The 19,295-nt window shown below is 39.3% G+C and overlaps 1 protein-coding gene across 1 annotated transcript; it reads left to right on the forward strand.

Moving 5' to 3' along the window:
- Positions 1–5,472: 5,472 nt before the first annotated feature.
- Positions 5,473–15,820, forward strand: LOC143884794 (GDP-L-galactose phosphorylase 2-like). Its single transcript, XM_077388583.1, has 6 exons — positions 5,473–6,110; positions 6,420–6,529; positions 6,634–6,939; positions 7,039–7,224; positions 8,305–8,562; positions 15,341–15,820. The coding sequence occupies exons 1-6, from the start codon at positions 6,005–6,007 to the stop codon at positions 15,671–15,673; spliced, it is 1,299 nt and encodes a 432-aa protein (XP_077244698.1). The 5' UTR covers positions 5,473–6,004; the 3' UTR covers positions 15,674–15,820.
- The last annotated feature ends 3,475 nt before the right edge of the window (positions 15,821–19,295 follow it).

The raw sequence follows: 19,295 nt of genomic DNA on the forward strand, positions 1-19,295 counted from the left end.
TACCCAGAATAGATCAAGGCATGATTAAGGGTAGCTTTCAGATATCTCATCAGTCTATGAATAGCATCCCAATGTGCCTTTCCCGGATTACTAGTAAACCGACTCAGCATCCCAACAGCAAAGGCTATATTCGGTCTTGTAGCGCTCATGGCATACATCAGACTGCCAATCACCCTCGAGTATTCCAACTGTCTGATCGTCCTACCAGTGTTGGGTCCAAGCTTCTTATTGTAATCATACAGCACATACAACTATGGTAAGTCGAAGTAGCCATACTTCTTCAATATCTTCTCTATGTAATGAGATTGAGATAAAGCAATCCCGGACTCAGTCCGTAAGATCTTGATCCCAAGAATTGTGTCAGCAGCTCCAAGATCCTTCATGCTGAACTGAGTCGAGAGAAACTTCTTTATAGATGTCACAATCTGTAAGTCACTTCCAACTATGAGCATATCATCAACATATAGGCAGATGGTCACCACCTTGCTTTTGTTAACTTTGGTATAAAGGCACTTGTCAGATCCACTGACTCGGAAACCATATCCACTGACAACCTTGTCAAACTTCTCGTGCCACATCTTTGGAGCTTGCTTCAAACTATAGAGAGACTTGATAAGCTTGCAGACTTTGTTGTCAAGACCTTTAACCACAAACCCTTTTGGCTGCTTCATGTAAATTTTCTCAGTTAGGTCACCATTTAGAAATGTTGTTTTTACATCCATCTGATGTATCACCATCTTCTCGATTGCAGCTTTCGCTATAAGAGCTCGAATGGTTGCAATCCGACAAATTGGTGAGTAGGTGTCGAAAAAGTCAATGCCTTCTTTATGTGTGAAACTTTTAGCAACCAGTCTTGCCTTGTACTTCTCAATGGTACCATCTGCACGCAGCTTCCTCTTGGAAATCCACTTACAGCCAATAGGTCGAGCACCTTCTGGAATATCCATGAGTTTCCAAGTGTTGTTCTCCATCAAAGAACTCATTTGTTGCATTCCAAACAAAGCCTAAGTCAATAACATGACCTACCAAAAAACCAGAACAATGCCAATCTTTCCAATTGAAGAGGAATCAATAATAACAAGAAAACACTTCTACCACTCCTAAACCATATATCATCTAATGACTGAAAATTATTCAGTTTGAGGTGCGAAATTTTACCGATCCAGGGAACGAAAGGCGGAATATAAGATTTGATAGAGGTTGGAAAAAAACAAAAAACAAAATCCCAACTCACTTCAAACCACCGAGAATTATAAAAAAAAAGAGGAGAAAAATGAGGCTTCACAAATCACAAGAATCTCGTGATCAATGGGTTCACATGAATCTCGTGATCACAAAGGAAATGATTTTTTTTTAGAATGGAAATTGTCTAATCATTCAAAAAAAGAAAAAAGAAAAGAAAAAAAAAGAGGGAGCCTGCCGGGCAATCTATGGCTCAATGATCGGACAATCTAAGCCATCAAACCGATAAATAGTGATTTGATGAGAAATCTAAGATTTGCATAATGTCGCAATATTCGGGCAATCTAAGCCATCCAACCTGCAAATAGTGATTTCGTGAGAAAATGATTAATGGGAAAAAGTTAATTGACAAAAAACAACTGATGATCGTAGGATTATTGAAGGACTCGGCAAAAGCAATGGGAGCCATAGATTTCGGATTATGTTCGAGAGGCTTTATACTTCTTTTACTTTTACTATTTTACCTTCTTTAATTTTTGTGTTTTACCCCTGCGCCTCTTTTTGGATTGAAAGAAACCCATTTTTGACGGAAAATATTTTCTACCGACAATTTAGAGGGAAATTATATGATTATAGTTAATTTAGAGGGATATTATCATAAATTGAAGATCCCTCCAAGTAAAAATTGAATTGAGTTGGTTCGAGTCATCTTTATGTGTGTGTAAAAAGGTAAGAAAATCTAGAAATATTTCTCCTTTCCAAACTTTTCCAAAAGATCCGTACAATCCTAGAAAATCCTTATACTACTACACTACACGGTAGAATAAGGGCAACTAAGTCTGGTTTTTTTTTTTTTTTGGAATTTGCAACTAAGTCGGGTATTTTCAACCCAACACTGACCCGAATTTGCAAAGCTCAAACCCAAACCCAAACTCAACTCAACTAAGTCTATGTCCCAAACTAGTTGGGGTCGGCTAATGAATCCTTTAGAAAATTTTCATGAAGAAGGTAAAAATCGGGCTGAACCCAACAAGTTTGAGTTGAGCCCAACCCGAATTGCACCCCTAGCACAACCCGAATTGCACCCCTAGTACTATTGAGATGTAGAGAATGACTCTTTGACTTTTGGAAATGAATTCGCCCCCTTGCATGGAATTTACTTTACCGCCACTCGACCGTAAAGTCGGGCGATATTTGAAAACGAATTTAATAGTAAGGGCGATAAAATAAAGTTTTACGAAGATTGGCACCCACGTGACTTTTTGCTCTTTCATTTCCATTGGAACGGGTGTAGGAGGAAAATGAAAATGAAAATGAAAATGAATGAGAATGACAAGAAACATATTTAGTATATAGGCAGAGGCTCACTTTTCAGCACATTTTGTCGTCATTCACGAGGTGGCTGCTGCCACATGCACCAGACCAACTTCGAAATGCCTTTTGCTACGGGCGCTAGCAATTTCCAAGTACATATTATAGATTGCTATGATGTTGCATTAATGGCAACCGCCTGGTAACCTCTACTTTATGATTTTTAAATTTTTTTCAACTAGGTTCTGTTCTCTTCAATGTAAAATGGGCGTGCAACAAAATTTCACTTATTTTTGTTAAAACAAATTTAATCTTATTTTAAGTGTAAAAGTCAAGAGAAATAGAGCTTTAAGAAATGGGTTAGGTTAGGGATTTCATTTACGACAAAAAACACACGGATTTCGTTTCCCTGGAAAACTAGTGCAAAAAGAAGGGCAAACAGTTTCCCTAGAAACCTTTTCCTTCGCAAGTGAACAATCTAGAAACAGTCCAGGAAAATCTTTTTCTACACAGATTACCTGGATTTCTTTTCCTAATGCCACATCAGATTTCCAGAAAATATTTTCTTTTCCTTTCCCGGGGCTGTTCACTTCTTTTCCCCGGAAAGAAAAGGAAATGATTTTGTTTTCCTTTCCTTTCCAGGTGACATGGTAGAAGGAAAAGGAATCCAGGGAAATTGTCAAGGAAAATGTTTCGTTTTCCTTGGAAAGCCTCTTTCCGATATATTTAATCGGAAACCAAATCTCGAGTAATAGGGAAAAAGTCAATTTCCACGTCATTTTCAGCGTTTAAATAAGAAATTTCACATTTGATAATATTTTTCCCTGGAAAAGAAGTGAACACAAAATTTTTGTCTTGTGAAGGTCTTATCAGGGAAAAAAAGGTTGTTTTCCAGGAAAACAGCACCAGGGAAAAGAAGTGAATAGAGCCTAAGAGTGAACTATGACTGGATTTGTTAAGAAATGGTTTTTTTGGAACAACAGACCTACTGTCTTGAACCGATTAATAGATATTGTAGAATCGATGACCCTTTGGATCAACGGATCCCATTGCGCCAACACATAGGGTTTGGAGATCGACCATACTCTTGGTGACCCATTAGATTAGCAAATCCATTAACTATTAGAAACCATCACATCAACATGTAAGAAGGGGCCAACCATTGATTCCATGAATTGATAAATTAGATCAATGGATCTTAGTCCACAACTTGTAATTTGTGAGATGAAATTAGGAAGAAAAAAAAGAGGGAAAAATACACTTAGACCCCCTGTGGTTTCTGACACATTCAACTTAACCCCTAACGTTTAAAAAATTACAAGTAGACCCCCTGTGGTTTCAATTTGTGTAAGGTAGACCCCCTCAGTTGACGGTTCGTACACAGATTGAAGGGTTAGGATGATCCTATGGAGCTGATTTTTTGGACACACCCTATCTGTGTCAGGGCCCATCAAATGAACGCTTTGGATCATCCAAACGATGTGGGCCCACTGTGTTTTTGGTAGTGGGCCCTGACATAGATAGGGTGTGCCCAAAAAATCAGCTCAATTGGATCATCGTAACCCTTCAATCTGTGGACGAACCGTCAACTGAGGGGGTCTACCTTACACAAATTGAAACCACAGGAGGTCTACTTGTAACTTTTTAAACATCAGGGGTTAAGTTAAATGTGTCATAAACCACAGGGGGTCTAAGTGTATTTTTCCAAATAAATAAGAACAACCTATGTGGACTAAAAATGTGCTCAAAGACCTCATATAAAATAAGAGAAATGAAGTGAGGGCGTTACATATAGAATGCTGTCAAAACCAAAATGGGGCATTGCTATATATTTTCAAAAATTAGATTAAAACCGTTTGAAAGATGACTCCCCTAATTACCACGGCTAGAAGACTTCTTTGTAAAAACCCCTAAACGAAGATCAGCCGCTAATACTTTTCAGTATTCACAGAGATACCACGGGGTCTACAAGGTAGAAGAGGAGGAGAGAATTTGAGCAGTCTATTCTGCTGGGAAAAAGAGAGAATGGAGTTGAAGAATATCTTCCACCAAGACAAAAAAGGGAAGAAGATACACTCGGTCGTGAAGGCTTTTAGAGGACCACACTTAGTTTAAGTGGGCTTACCAACGCCCACGTGATCAACTTCCTTCTTTTATTCTGGGCCGTATAAAAGAGCAACGGAAAGTTTTTTGTGGTTGATCCCTCGCTCAATTGGAAACTTTGTTCTTCAACCTTGAGCTCGGAATCTTATCATGGGAATTGTTGATACCGGCACTCCTCTCATTCAATAATGGCACCTCACCATGTACTCTTCTAAAGTCTTTTTTAAAGGATTTTATGATTGTCAAGTCTCCGGACCACCAATTGAAATGGTCATTAGTAAAGTACAATTTTTATATGGTGGCCGTTAGTATATGCAAGATTTAAAAAAAAAAAAAAAAGGTATATAGAAGGGGCCAACTCTACTGAATGATGCAAATCATTCATCTGTTGGGCCCTAACATAAATAGACTTTTTTGTGTCCCGAAAATCATCTCCATATGATGATCATAGTTAACCCTTTGATTTCTGCTTAAATAGGCCACGTCCCGAAAATCATACTTAAATAGGCCATGTCCCGAAATCTCGGATTTCGATCTAACACCGAAACCGAAACTGGCAAAATCCGAAACGGTACCGGATTTCGTCTGAAATTTTGGTTTTTTTATATTTCATCCAAAATTTCAAGAAAGTTAACCCAAAAATCTCGAATTTATTAATTATATAGCATTTCCCCCCAAATTTCGGCCAAAATTTGGAATTAAATAATATATTATTTTTCTAATGGTGTACATGAGCTTTTCCGAACTCTAATATTCTCCGATAAATGTTTAAAAAAATAAAAGACAATATGAGTTAGTAAAATTATCAAAACAGGGTAGTGCCAATATCAGTATCAGACCTTTCCAATTTCCTCATCTTTAATTGGTTTCAGACTTGTAAACGGTCCATTACGTGTGGAAACTAAAACTTCCTCATCTTCCCTCGTCGCCTACATAACCCAACCTCGCTTGCTTCCTGCCGAGGCAAAGGAGATAGGCAATCGAGCTCAAGAAGGAAGGTGAGGGAGAACGAAAAAACAGAGGCAAACGAATTGTTTCATCACGGCTATATTTGGAGCCTTAGGTTTTGATCGAAGAATCGATTGTGTGGATGTGATTGAGAAGAAGAGCCAACACTTGGCCGACAAAAAAAGCTCTTCTCCCCACGGTGGAAGGGGAGCTTTGCCTTCTGAAGGTGGAAGCCCTTCCGATCTCCTTTTCCTTGCTGGTGGTGGTCTTGGTTCTCTACAATTCGTTCCTCTAACCCTATTTTATTATCTTCTTCTTCTTCTTTATACCAACATCAATAACAAGGGAAAATAAGGTCCTTTTTTTCCTTCTTCTTATTCTTCTTCTCTTACTTGTGGCTTTTGATTCTTGTAACCCATCTATCCCTCCAATCATCTTTATCATCATTGAATCTAGAGAGATGTTGACCATCAAAAGGGTTCCTACTGTGGTTTCTAACTACCAAGAGGATGCATCTGAAACACTCGGATGCGGCCGAAATTGTCTCGGCAAGTGTTGTTTACCTGGTAATTAATCGACCCTTTTGTTTTTTTTTAATGGGTGCATTTTATCTCATGTTTGGATTGCAGGAATTTGATGGTATAGTTTGGAAAGGAAACATGTTTCGAAATTTGCCTACTTTTTTTACACATGAAAAGGATAATTTGAATCAAACCTATTCAGGGCCTTCAAATTTGGATAATATTCGTCTAAATTAATCATCATTCTGTCATTTTGCACTACAGATTTTTTCTGTCAGAAAATGTTGTTCTTGCAATCCAAACAGGGCTAGTTTGCTTGTATTGATTGATTTCTGCATTTGGAACTCTTACCAGTATCGAAGCTTCCTCTTTATGCATTCAAGAAAGAGCAGGAGGGGATCAACAGCATTGGGGAATCAAAGGATTCTCAAGTTTCCTTCCTCGTCACCTTACTACTAGGCCAGGTAACAAAAAAATGGATTCTTGTTTTACGCCCAATTCATGTTTTCTTCCTGTTCTATTTGAGTTTTAGACTTTGGGTCTTTGTGCTTGTTATGTTATATGCCAGTGGGAGGATCGAATGAGCAGAGGCCTCTTTCGCTACGACGTTACCCTCTGTGAAACCAAGGTGATCCCCGGGGAGTATGGTTTCATTGCTCAGCTGAACGAAGGGCGTCACCTGAAGAAACGCCCTACCGAGTTCCGAGTCGACCGAGTCCTCCAACCCTTCGACGAGAACAAGTTCAATTTTACCAAAGTTGGGCAGGAAGAAGTGCTCTTCGCGTTCGAAGAGAGTCAAGATGACATGATCCACTACTTTGAGAGTGCACCCACTAGTGCCACAACCAATTCCCCTAACGTGATTGCCATAAATGTAAGCAATGGGTAGAGTGTTCTAGTTTTGTACCCTCCATGTTTCTCAATGTGTGTAGTGAATATGGGTGACTTATTTGAGATTACTATTTGCTTGCAGGTGAGCCCCATTGAGTATGGGCATGTGCTTCTGATTCCTCGCTTGCTTGATTGCTTGCCTCAGAGTATCGATCAGGAGAGCTCCTTGCTCGCCCTTCGTATGGCCGCAGAAGCTGCAAATCCATTCTTCAGATTGGGCTATAATAGTTTGGGAGCCTTTGCAACTATCAATCACCTCCATTTTCAGGTTACTAACTTTACCTTCTTCGATATCTATGAATTCTTGCCGAGGAATACGGAATATAAAAAATGTGTTATAAACTTGCAGTGGTAATTGGTATATAATAACTTTAATTTTGCCAAGCCAAGACTGATTTCTCTTACAAATTAGATTCAAAAGAGTTCTGCAAGAAATCTGAAAATTAGGTTCCATTTTACCCTTCACTGTTAATGTTATTGCATATCATGAATACTCGAGCAGCTTGAAAAAGAAGAGGATTACAAAACTACTCTCTTTTCTATGCTTCAAATAGGTGAAGTAGATCCACACTCTGTGTTAGCAATAGCACCCTTCTCTTCATTTTACAAAACTACTCTCTTTTCTATGCTTCAAAGAGGTGAAGTAGATCCACACTCTGTGTTAGCAATAGCACTCTTCTCTTCATTTTCTAGCTAGTTTTCAAAGGTTGCTACACTTCCAAAAAGCTATCAACAGCTTTTCAAAAGAGGAGTGCCACAATAGGAAAAAAGGGAATGTGGGCTATCATTTCGCTTTAAATAACCTCCACAAAACCTAATTTAACTAAGACTATCAAGAGCTGCCTCTACATACTAGACTAAGCACCCTCATGCAAATATCCGGCTCCAATTTCCAATCCGTACCTTAATTCACCAAATTCTGAGTAAACTTAAATAAACCTTTATGACCAACTCAATTAAATCACTTTCTTGATCTAACTAAATTAGTTTTATTTAAAGAAAAAAGTGATAGTTATCATTCAATTTTTGTTATAAACTTCTTAACATACTGAGGCTACTTCAAATGTAAGAAAGCCAATAATTTCGTAGGGAGGTCCTATCACAGGGTATTATCAATACGTTTTGGTTATTTTTCTTCTGATAATACAATGGAAATGGAACACATGTTGAGAAAATATCAGGCGAATTGGCCTTGTTGTTTCAGCGATTTTTTTTTTACCTAACAGACTATTTATTCGACTATCGGATTTGGTTTGAAGAAGCATGTAATAGATTTCAATTGTATTGGTCATGTTTTTTGCTATTTTTCTATAATTGGTTATTAAATATTCCATTTCCATGGTGACAGGCTTATTACCTGTCGGTGCCCTTCCCTGTTGAGAAAGCCCCCATGCGAAGGATAACCACCATGAAGGGGATGGAGAATGGAGTGAAGATCTTCCAGCTGTTGAATTATCCAGTGAGAGGTCTGGTTTTCGAGGGTGGAAACTCACTGCAAGACTTATCCTCTGTTGTGTCCAAATCCTGCATTTGGCTCCAAAATAACAATGTCCCGTACAATGCCCTCATATCTGATTCTGGAAAACGGGTTTTCCTCTTCCCTCAGGTACCATTTGCTTTCTAAACATCTCATTGACAAATTCCAAGGATTTTTGCTATTTCTTGTCTGTTGTTCTTTTAGTCGTACTACTTGCTTGTCTAATTTTATGGTGGCCTACTTGGATGGGAAGGGGTTTGGGTTTATGACTATTGGTGTAGGGTTTGGTTATGGGATTTAGGATTGTTTCTTCCATTTATGGTACAGATCAAGAAAGGGTCAAGAAGGGAGCACAGTTAGGTTGTCGCCTACACATAGGCTTGTGGGCTGATGTTAGGAAAGTGGGAGAAAGGGATATGTTGGTGGTTGGCTAGGATAATGGTGGTGGTTGGCTAGTTTCTTGATTAAGAAATATATTGCATGTCTAAAGAAATCAAGAAACTGACTCAAAGAAGAAATGATAATAGAGGGAAAGAAGGAACCTAGAATCACTCTAGGATTCTTAGGACTCACTCCTACGACCACGACTGAAGCATCACACTCTAAGGTAATTGTTGACTGCAGCAGTCTGAATTCTCACTCATCATCTTTTATCCTCCAAAGGGGCCAAAGGTATATATACATACATACATACATACATACATGACTCACACGCAAACACCATGACTTGGTGGTTGTGGGTTTGTAGGACTCCAATTCTTCTAGTTCTAAAACATCAAAATCAAATCATGGCATGCTACTTGGACAATAGACTGACTAGTACTCTTTATAGACTAAAACATGGAGCCTTAATACTTTCATACATAACAAGGACCCCTAAGGAAACCTTCATATTACGACTCTAGAGACCCATGAATTATTGTATCTATATTATGGTCCCTCTTAATTCACTCAATTGAATTGAACTGTAAAAGACATATCTTCCCTACACCTAGGAAAAAGGACCCAAAGGTTACCATAGCTAGTGAATGTACTACGTGGGTTCTAGGAAAAAGGACCTAAAGGTTACCATAGCTAGTGAATGTACTACGTGGGTTCTAGGAAAAAGGACCTAAAGGTTACCGTAGCTAGTGAATGTACTACGTGGGTTCCACACCCACCTTGTGGCAAATCAAAATTTAGGCATTGGAATTCGGTACTTGGTGTTTCCTTTGATACACTTTCAAGCGCTGTTTCAAATTCTTATCATCCGTCCTCGGTTGAAAGGAACTTGATCCTGCTTGAGCTAAAAGTATGGTGCTATTAATAAATCTCAGGGCTAAGACGTTGGTGCTCCTCCTCTGGAATCCAAGTGCATTTTGATAAGGGCTGACCTTTTGATTTCATGAGGAACTTCTGATAACGGCCAATCTCAGTGAGATGATCATCTAGAGCATCTTTAATAACCTCTGTGATCATAAGAATGGATGGTAATTGTGGAATTGATTGTGAGGTTTGGGAATCAACATGATTTCCCTAATAAGGCATGTGATCTTCCATTGAAGATTGGAAGCTCCAAAACATAGGCATTAGAATTGATTCTCTTCACAGTCTTATATAGGCCAGCGCTATGTGATTATATCTTCTAAAAGCTCCATTAGAAAACTACTGTCGAACTCGTTTCATCACAATCTTATATGGGAATCAAACTTTTTATATTCCATACTTGCTTGATCTTTGATATAGAACATTTACTATTGTAGAAACTCCACCCACTTGCATGATGATTAAGCTTCTTTTGAGAATTCACATATCATAGTGTTTGATGATCCAAATACTCCTTAGAAATAAGGTAGTGTCTACAATGACGAAGTCTTCACACTATCCCATACATCTTTATGTCGCATGTTGATAATTTCTTCTTTGATTCATTGTGTTTCTCCCTAGCTATGATAAGCAATAGGATGACCATCTTGCATAAGGACTCCAATTGAGAAGCATTGTGATTGACTTGAAAGCCTTTAGAAAAGTATGATAGTTGAGGAACTGGGGTCTCTGTCATCTTCTTTTTGATAGATTCGAAGGCTTTTGTGGCTGCCTTTGACCACATGAACTGTTCATTCTTTATAGAATCAATGATACGAGCCATGAATGCGTTGGAGTTCTCGATAAACCTCTTATAGAAATTGATAAACCTCTTATAGAAAGTGCCTAACCCATGACTCACTTAATGGAAGTTAGTAGCTATATGTCACTTAAGATAGGAATAGGTCACCCATGACGCACTTCATTCAGGATCAATTTTAACACTATTAGAAGATACTGCACAGCTAAGAAAAATAACACTGGAAGTCATAAAAGAGCAATTCTTCATTTTTTCATTGACTTTTTCTTGATGAAGAACTCTCAACACTTGTTGAAGATGGAAGGTATGTTCATCCTTGCATTTGTAGTAAATAAGGATTACATCACAGTAAACAACCATGAACTTTCTAATGTAAGGTTTAAATGTGTATGCCATCACCCTCACGAATGCACTAAGAGAATCGGAGTGACCGAATGCCATGACCCACCACTCAGAGAGTTCATTCTTGGTTATCAAAGTTTATCTTCTACTCGTCACTTGGTCTGACCCGAATTTAGTGGTAATCGTTTTGAAGGTCACTGTCATGTCAAGAAAGTTGTCTAGCCATGGGATAGGGAAAGGATAATTGATAGTAATTTTGTTGATTTCCCTTCCATTGATCATGAAATATTAGGTATGATTTTCCCGCAGTGATACACATCTTAGTCATACATCCAAGTCCTAGAAGAATGTGTGTAATATTCATGGGTATAATATAGTGCCAAATTGAATCATTGTAACTGCGATGAGAAATTGCAACTAGAGTACGTTGAGTTATTGGAAGAGTGTTCTTGTCTACTCAGGCAATCATGTATGGACGTGAATGTGGCTGAGTAGTCAATTACAATCGATAGCTTGTGATACCATGCTCATGTTGCTGCTCCTATTAGTGAAAAACTTGCTAAACTTATCCTCACTCTTGACGAGAATGTGGAAAATAGCGGTATGAAAGCTAATTCTTCTTGGCCTTCTCGGCCGGTGATGTTAGTATTTGCCTCTCCACACAAGCAAATCAGGCATCCACCTCATCTTGTCACCCATCATCATCATCATCATCTTTGAATTCATCGACCTCTGATTAGGATCCTACTCTTCCACTGTGGCATTGAATACATGTAAGTTCTTTGAAGGGCATTGATAGGTATCGTGACCCTTTCATCTGCATCTAAAGCAACTAGTGTCATTGGTCCTTCTTTACTGATTTGTTTTAGGACTTTTTTCTATAGGCTGAGCAGCGTTTGCAACTCTACACCCACTAGGCTTAGAGTTATTGGCATTATTACATGCTGGTCTAGAAGTTCTTCCCATATCTGATGCTATCCTGGATACTGCCCCCCCCCTTCTTGAGAGCTGAATTTCTCGATAGTCGGTTGCCTCATATTCGTCTTCACTTTCAAGGCCATCTCAGACAAGTTACCTCGTCAAAATGTAACCATCTGATCATAGAGTTCACCTTGAAAATTTAGTAGCAAATATTAGTCCTAAGTCTCACATCTAATGGATAGCTCATCAAACTTTCTCATATACTCAAATGAGAAACAAGTTACCTTGTCTGAATGCAACCATCTGATCATAGAATTCATCTTGAAAATCTGGTGGCAAATATTTGTCCTTAAGATGCATTCTCATCTTCTCCCAAAGGATGATTGGTGGCCTTTGCGAAGTCTCCTTTCCACGTTCCTCCCATATCTTTGCATTTCCTAACAACTTTATTCCAACAAATGTTACCCTCCATTCATTCGATATATCATACCAATGGAAATACTCCTCAATGGAAGCAGGCCAATCAACAAAGAATTGAGGATTTATATCTCCACGAAAATCAGGAAGATCTACATGCACTTTCTTTGTTATAGCTCCAATGGAATCAGCATAGTCAGGTCTGTCGCATTCCAGCATCTCACTTACCTCATCATTCATGGTGACTAAGGGTACCTAATTTCTCACTTGTGCAGCCCTAGTAGTCGTCCAAGGTTTGGTGCAGGTGGCTGACCTCCCTGTTTGGCTGCAAATTCAGTAGGTTCAACATCACCTTCACTTGCTGCTTGAGAGTATAATGCTAGATTATGGGGAATCCTCACTGCAGACACTTTTGCAGGGGGTGGGATTGTGCGTGTTAATTGCATTAGTGGGACAATTGTCCCCATGATTTCTGGGTATTAATAAAAAATTTGTTACTTGGGGTTGGGCCTGTAGCTCAATGGTTGAGGCTTTGTTTCTCAACCTTAAGGTCGTATGTTCGATCCCAGCTTACCTACCAAAAAAAAAGTTGTTGCTTTTAAAAAAACTGAATTCTCCAAGCCCTTCAACTGCTGCCTTCCCCCAAGTAGAGGAATTTCTTTTCTTCTATCAAGTGAATCTCCATGCCGTTGGGGTTGGTCTTGTAGCTCAATGGTTGAGGCTATGTTTCTCAACCTTGAAGTTGCAGGTTTGATCCCAGCTTACCTACAAAGCCTTTGTCCCAGCTTACCTACCAAAAAAAAAAAAAAAAGAAAAAAAGAAAAAAGCCATCCAATCTCTGTCAGCTTAAGGACTAACTCATCTCTTTGGCTGTCAGTGAATTTCCCCTTGTAATGCCTTCCGCTTCAATTTCCCATAGGAATAATCTAGGGGCTGATACCACTTTATGTAGGGCTCGTTAGGGAAAAGTGACTTACAACTGCTGATTTTAAGCACAACATTATGGCTCAGGGTTCAAAGGGTTGTGGTCTATGTTGAAGTAGAAAAGATTAAATAACGCCTTCTCCAACAGCTTAACCTTTCGGAGTACTTGGTTGTTTGACACATGGTTTTAAATTTCGGCCGAAACGTTTCGTTTTGGCCGAAATATTTCAGTTTCGGTGGAAAACGAAACGAAATTCACAGTGAGTCGGAAAAGTACCAAACTTCGCCGAAACGTTTCGGAAATTTCTCGTTTCGGTAAAATTTCGGTGAAACATTTCAGTGAAGTACAAAATTTCACCCGAAATTTCGTACCGAAACCGAAACGTTTCGGTTTCGCTGATGACCGAAACCGAAACCGAAACCGAGATTTAAAACCTTGGTTTGACATGGTATCAGAGCCAAAGGTCCTAAGTTCAAAACTCCTTGATATTAAAAATCCGCATCTAATGGCCATCCCAAAAGAGGGGCCACATGCGCCACGTGTAGGCCAACCCTAAAAAGAGGGGCCACACGGGAGGGGGAGTGTTAAAGTATAAAAGATTAAATAACGACTTCTCCAACAGCTTAAGCTTTGGAGTACTTGGTTGTTTGACAGTCTAGTTGAGAGGTTATGGGGTAAAGGAATAAGGGACAAGTTTCTAAAGGGCTGGGGAAATCGGTTAGCTGGATTGTGGTCCCTAATTGGATGTAACTGTTGGGGCTAATTGGAGACTGTTAGGACCGTTTGGAGACTGTTATGTAGGACTGTTGATGGTCAATTGGGATGGGATTGATAAGGGACTGTGTTATAGTGACCGATTGGATAAGAAAGGGTTTTACGGTGGCCAATTGGATGGGAAGGGGTTTTATGACTTTGTATAGGATTTAGGACTGTGGGTATGGGATTTAGGACTGTTTCTTGGATTTATGGGACAGATCAAGAAAGGGTCAAGAAGGGAGCAGGTTAGGGTTATCAGCTATGCGTAGGCTTGTGGGCTAGGTTAGGAAAGTGGGAGAAATGGAGTTGTTGGTGGTTGGCTAGGATGATGGTGGGGATAAGCTAGTTTTTTTTATTAGTAAACAGTTTATAGGTATAAAGAAATCAATAAACTGATAGTAAAGAAGAAATACTAATAAAGATAGGGAAGGAAAGAGCCTGGAATCACGCTAGGTTTGGTAGGAATCACTTCTAGGGATGAAGCATCACACTCCAAAGCAATCAATGGCTGCATAACAGTCTGAAGTCTTATTAATCATATCCTCCAATTCTACAGCATCTAAAACGTGAAAATCAATTATATCTTGCCACTTGGACAAGAGACTGACTAGGATTCTTGATAGACAAAAACATGGACTCTTAATTGATAAAAGCCAAGGTGAGTTAGTGCAAGTATCAAAATATGACGGTGCCAATATCAGCAGCCTATATCTCATATATTCTTGTCTTAATATATTGGTATATTAGCATAATCATCAACATAATATCTGCACTACAACCAGAGAGCCCCTTTTGTTGTATGACATTGAAGTTCTGTTCTTCCCGTCATAAATACAAAATGACTTACAATTTCCTCTACCTTTTGTTTGAGGACCGTTTCAGTTATCTGTACTGATTCCCATCCAATGTTATGGCCACCCTGCCAATTCGTGCGTTCAATGGGGCCCATGATGAGATAGGCCCGTGATGAGATATGGTGGGCCTTGCATCACTCCCATGATTAAGAGTGGATGGGCTAGTAGAGTAGTAGTCTTGCATGGATATCTTCTTTTCTATTCTTGTATTCCTGTCCATATTCTTTTTCGTTTTCTGTTTATTTATTTTCATTAAATTTTAAGACACATCCGAATGATGCTTCAACTCACCCTTTTGCAGTTTCTGGGTTGAAGAAAGTGAGTTGAAGTTGATTATTTTCTAACAAAATATTTATGTCGACATTTGCAAATGAAACAAACGAACCCGACTCATATCTCCCTAACTTGCTAGTTCTATTTCCTTGTTCACTCTTGAAAGAAGGACAAGATTTTGGCTATAAAGAAATTTTGGTTTTTTTGGATATCTCTTACTAGGATACTTTATGCGAGTTGATCTACGAAGGGACCCATTATCTTCCTATCCTTTTTTATTCTGCTTAACTTGTTTTCTATTGGACAAATGTGCAGTGCTATGCGGAGAAACAGGCTCTCAGAGAAGTGAGCCAAGAGCTTCTGGACACCCAAGTAAACCCTGCCGTGTGGGAGATAAGTGGGCATATGGTGTTGAAGAGGAAGAAAGACTACAAGGAGGCCACTGAGGATTATGCATGGAGGCTCCTTGCCGAGGTCTCTCTATCTGAAGAGAGGTTTCATGAGGTGAAGGCTTATATCTTGGAAGCCATAGGATTTGTAGAGGTGGGAGAGGAGGTAGACAACTCCGACGAGAAAGAAGGTCTGTTGGAGCCCCCCATGCCACCCGCCCCTTCCCGTTTCACCGAAGGTTGCATGGTGCTTCAGTGAGCTATTTTCCAATGCACTTACTTTCAATGTGTTGTTGTGAATATTAGACAAGACAATATATACACTACTAGTGCTGGTATACTGGGTGAAGCACAAGGTCTATGTGATATCGTGATTGGTTCTTAATTTTTAACAGGTTTTGTTGTACTTTCTGCTGGAATCTGTCTTCTTCGGCTCTACTGCTCTGTGAGCCCTTTATAGGAATGAAATTTGTGTGTTTGGTCATTGTATGTTTAGGATGCTAATGGATGCCTCTTAATTAAATAACATCTCAAGAACAGAACTATACACGTGCTCTGTTTTGGTGTACAACTCAATTGCATTCTGCGTGCAATTTCCTCCTAAACTACAATCAAAGGATCCGTTTGAGCGTACAATCTGACTTCAATTTGGGGTGTAATAACCTAAAAGGGCTCATTTTATATTGCAGTTTACACACAAATTGCTCCAAAATGTAGAGGGCTTTAACACCCAAACATGTACTTTGGATGCTTCATACTAAAGTGGAAAAAGGCCGTTAGGGTTGCACAGAAGTGTGAAACTATAAAGCCCACTTTTGGGTGTACAATTATCCCGGAATGTGAACTATAAAGCCCGCTTATCAAATTTTTTTTATCCCGGAATGGGAACGGTGAGAAATTTTGAAGACCTCTTTGTACAGTATCAAAGATGTGACTTGGAGATCCTTCAAGGGAAACCTGAGGAAGGATTGTTATGATAAATGAGAATAGGGAAAAGGACGCACCGGCTCAAGTCAAAACTTTTGTCAAATCAAAACAGGGCGAAAACCCGTCAAGTAAAGTTGCAAAATTCGATTTGTTTATCTGCTTGAATCTGGAATACCACCCATTTAGGGGTATTGTCCTATGATTTCTCTTTCTTTTTATTTTCGGGAACATCTTGTCCCCGCTCTCTGTACTTCGTTTTAATTCTATTAAAAGTTTCCTTTTTAAAAAAAAAAAAAATTGCAAAATTATCTAAACATAGATCATCTAGTCCACAGAGGATTGAAATTACCCGTCAATCTGATGACAAAAGATTTATCGCAATGAGATAAGATGTAAATATTCCTCTACATGTAAATATCCCTCTACCACTTCTAAACAATCTTCATTTTTTCACTTTTTGTAGTGACATACAGGGTTGTCATCTCTCTCTCTCTCTCTCTCTCTCTCTCTCTCTCTCTCTGAGAGAGAGAAGGTTTGCAAGTAGGAGCTTGATGCTGATCAACTTGCCGATACACTCACAAAGTCCCTCAGCACACGGCGATTCTTAATTTTACGGGACAAGCTCACAGCATTTTCTCCAATGTTTCACTTGTCAAGGCACGTTGAGAGAGAAATTGATTGGGATCAATCTGTCTCCAACATCACTTGATTAATAGGTGTATAGTAAAAATGAGTTTCCGAATATGGGACACTCCCATATTTGGCACAATTCTTGCGCATAGTTGGATCTTTCTAACATGTGATATCTCCTATTATCTGTTAAGATTCCTTGTATTATTTGACATTGCCACACCATGGACACACTTTTATTGTATCTATTAGAACTCTCACCATCCATCCAGTAAGGGGCAAGTGAGAAACACGCAATCTTTTCCTCTCCTCGTGAGTATTCTTACAGTAATAGATCCCACTTGGTAGAAACAAGTCAAGTCAATGAAAGCTTGCACAAGTAGCAAGGTGTGAGGCCCCACTAAGCATCTTCTTCGTGTTTACAGAATTACAGGTCAAGGTCAGTTTAAAACAGTAAGAAGACTGACAGGATGGAAACGCGTGTTTTAAAACTCCAATTATCCTCAAGTGCTGCGTGCGGTCCTAGATCCGTCAAATTGAAGAGCTCTGACTAATCATAGATAAGACACTCTTAGATCTGTTAAAGAAAATGACCCCCCTGTTTTTTTCTTCTTCTTTTTCTCGTCTCCCTCCACGCTCCCCATGGCTGCTTATGGAAAAGGAGAGACGAGTGGGACCTGCAACCCACTTTTTTTCCAAATGGTGCTTGAAAATTAGGCTCCCCAACCAACGCGTTTTTCCCAGTGTACCACATAACATAACCAAGTCTCTCTTCCAATTTTGGAGGTGGGAAAATTAGGTTCACCGACCAGTTCCCATTGCTAGTCAAGTTAGTTCAAACTCTCTCTCTCTCTCTCTCTCAAACATAATTTCTAACTGAGAATGTGTTTTCCAGAAATCACTTTCAACATCTCATTCAAGTTTCTTCATAGTTTCTATTTATATAAGGGATTTGCTAGCCACTTTTCGTGGAAACCCATTTCGCGCCTGGCTTTTGCATGTGATCGGAATGCAAATCGAGTCCGGTTGGGTCCAACCCGACCCGACCCGAGAAACCCTTTTTTCCCACCGAATTTCCAACCCAACAAGGTTCAACCTGACCTAACCCAAGGAACCGTTTTTTCCAACCCGACCCGACCCAGCCTGAGTTTTTAAGCTTACCAAAAAATAAACAAAATAAAAAAATAAAGTTGCAACCCTAGTGATGGGGACCAAAACTTGGTAAAATCGTGGTCGTGGATTACAACCAACCAGTCGCAAGTTTTTACTTATAGAAGGTGCATGAGGAGGGGCCTTGGGATCTATTTATAGGTGTTAGGAGAGCGAAGGAGACTCCTCATCACGCCTCTTCACTTTTCCCAATTTTCCAACCGTTTTCATCTCTTATACGGGTGTAAACGGATCAAATTCGAAGTGGACATGGCTATATCCAAATTCGATTACAGTATACACTATCCGAATTCGGATTTAAATTCGATGGATATTTAATATCTATTACCGAATTCGATTCCGGCGGATATTGTTCGAATTCAGATATTATCCGTATCCATTTATCCGGTAAATTTGAACATTTTATTGCAACACATTTTCTTTCTTCTCCTTCTTACTGCTCGAATGAATTTTCCAAACCCTAAAACTAGACCTCTACCTTCTCTTCTCAAAATTAACTCTCAAACCCTAAAATATATGAGATCCTCTTCTTCCTTTTAAAACAAAGGCAGAGAGAGAGGCCGTGGGGATGGATGGTGTTGGTAGTGGTCTTTGGGTTCCTTTTTTTTTTTGTATATGATGGAATCGATTAAGGCTATTTTGAACAGGGGAAGTGGGAGTGCTGATGGTGGAAGATGAAGAGAAATGCGGATGGAGATGGGGATTGGGTTGGAGATAGAGGTGATTAGAGGTGGCCGTGAGTAGGTGGAGAGGAGCGGCGGCGAGGGATTTTGGTGGGGGTTGGGGCACCAAGGAATGCCGGAGATGGTGTCTCGGACTCTTCCTTTCTTCTCTCTCTTGCTTCTCTTTGCAAACCTTAGAAGTCTCCTGTTCTAATTGTATTTTGGATTTTTATACAACCCTAAGTTGAAAAATTGATCCGAGTGGTCCATTTAACATCAATGACCTAGATGGCCTTTTTGCTTTAGAATTCTCTAGAAGATATGTCATCTTCTTTCAATCAACATCATCCATTTGTCTCTTCCATCCTATAGCCTACATTTGTTGCTTCATAATGAAGATGTCAAACTCCAAGAATGCCCTTAAAATGATAGCTTACTCCATTTCACACCCAAAATACTTGTTTTTATTTTTTTCCTAAAAAGAAAATTCTC

This window comes from Tasmannia lanceolata, unplaced genomic scaffold (assembly GCF_043159265.1).
Source record: "Tasmannia lanceolata isolate RefF3 unplaced genomic scaffold, GAP_Taslan_0.1 ptg000008l, whole genome shotgun sequence".
Taxonomy (NCBI): Eukaryota; Viridiplantae; Streptophyta; class Magnoliopsida; order Canellales; family Winteraceae; genus Tasmannia; species Tasmannia lanceolata.

Excerpts from the sequence above, each read along its gene's own strand:
- LOC143884794 (XM_077388583.1), top strand. The coding sequence starts at position 6,005 with ATGTTGACCATCAAAAGGGTTCCTACTGTGGTTTCTAACTACCAAGAG. Across the intron at positions 6,111-6,419 it reads CGGCAAGTGTTGTTTACCTG|TATCGAAGCTTCCTCTTTAT; the intron begins GTAATTAATCGA and ends AACTCTTACCAG. Across the intron at positions 6,530-6,633 it reads TCACCTTACTACTAGGCCAG|TGGGAGGATCGAATGAGCAG; the intron begins GTAACAAAAAAA and ends GTTATATGCCAG.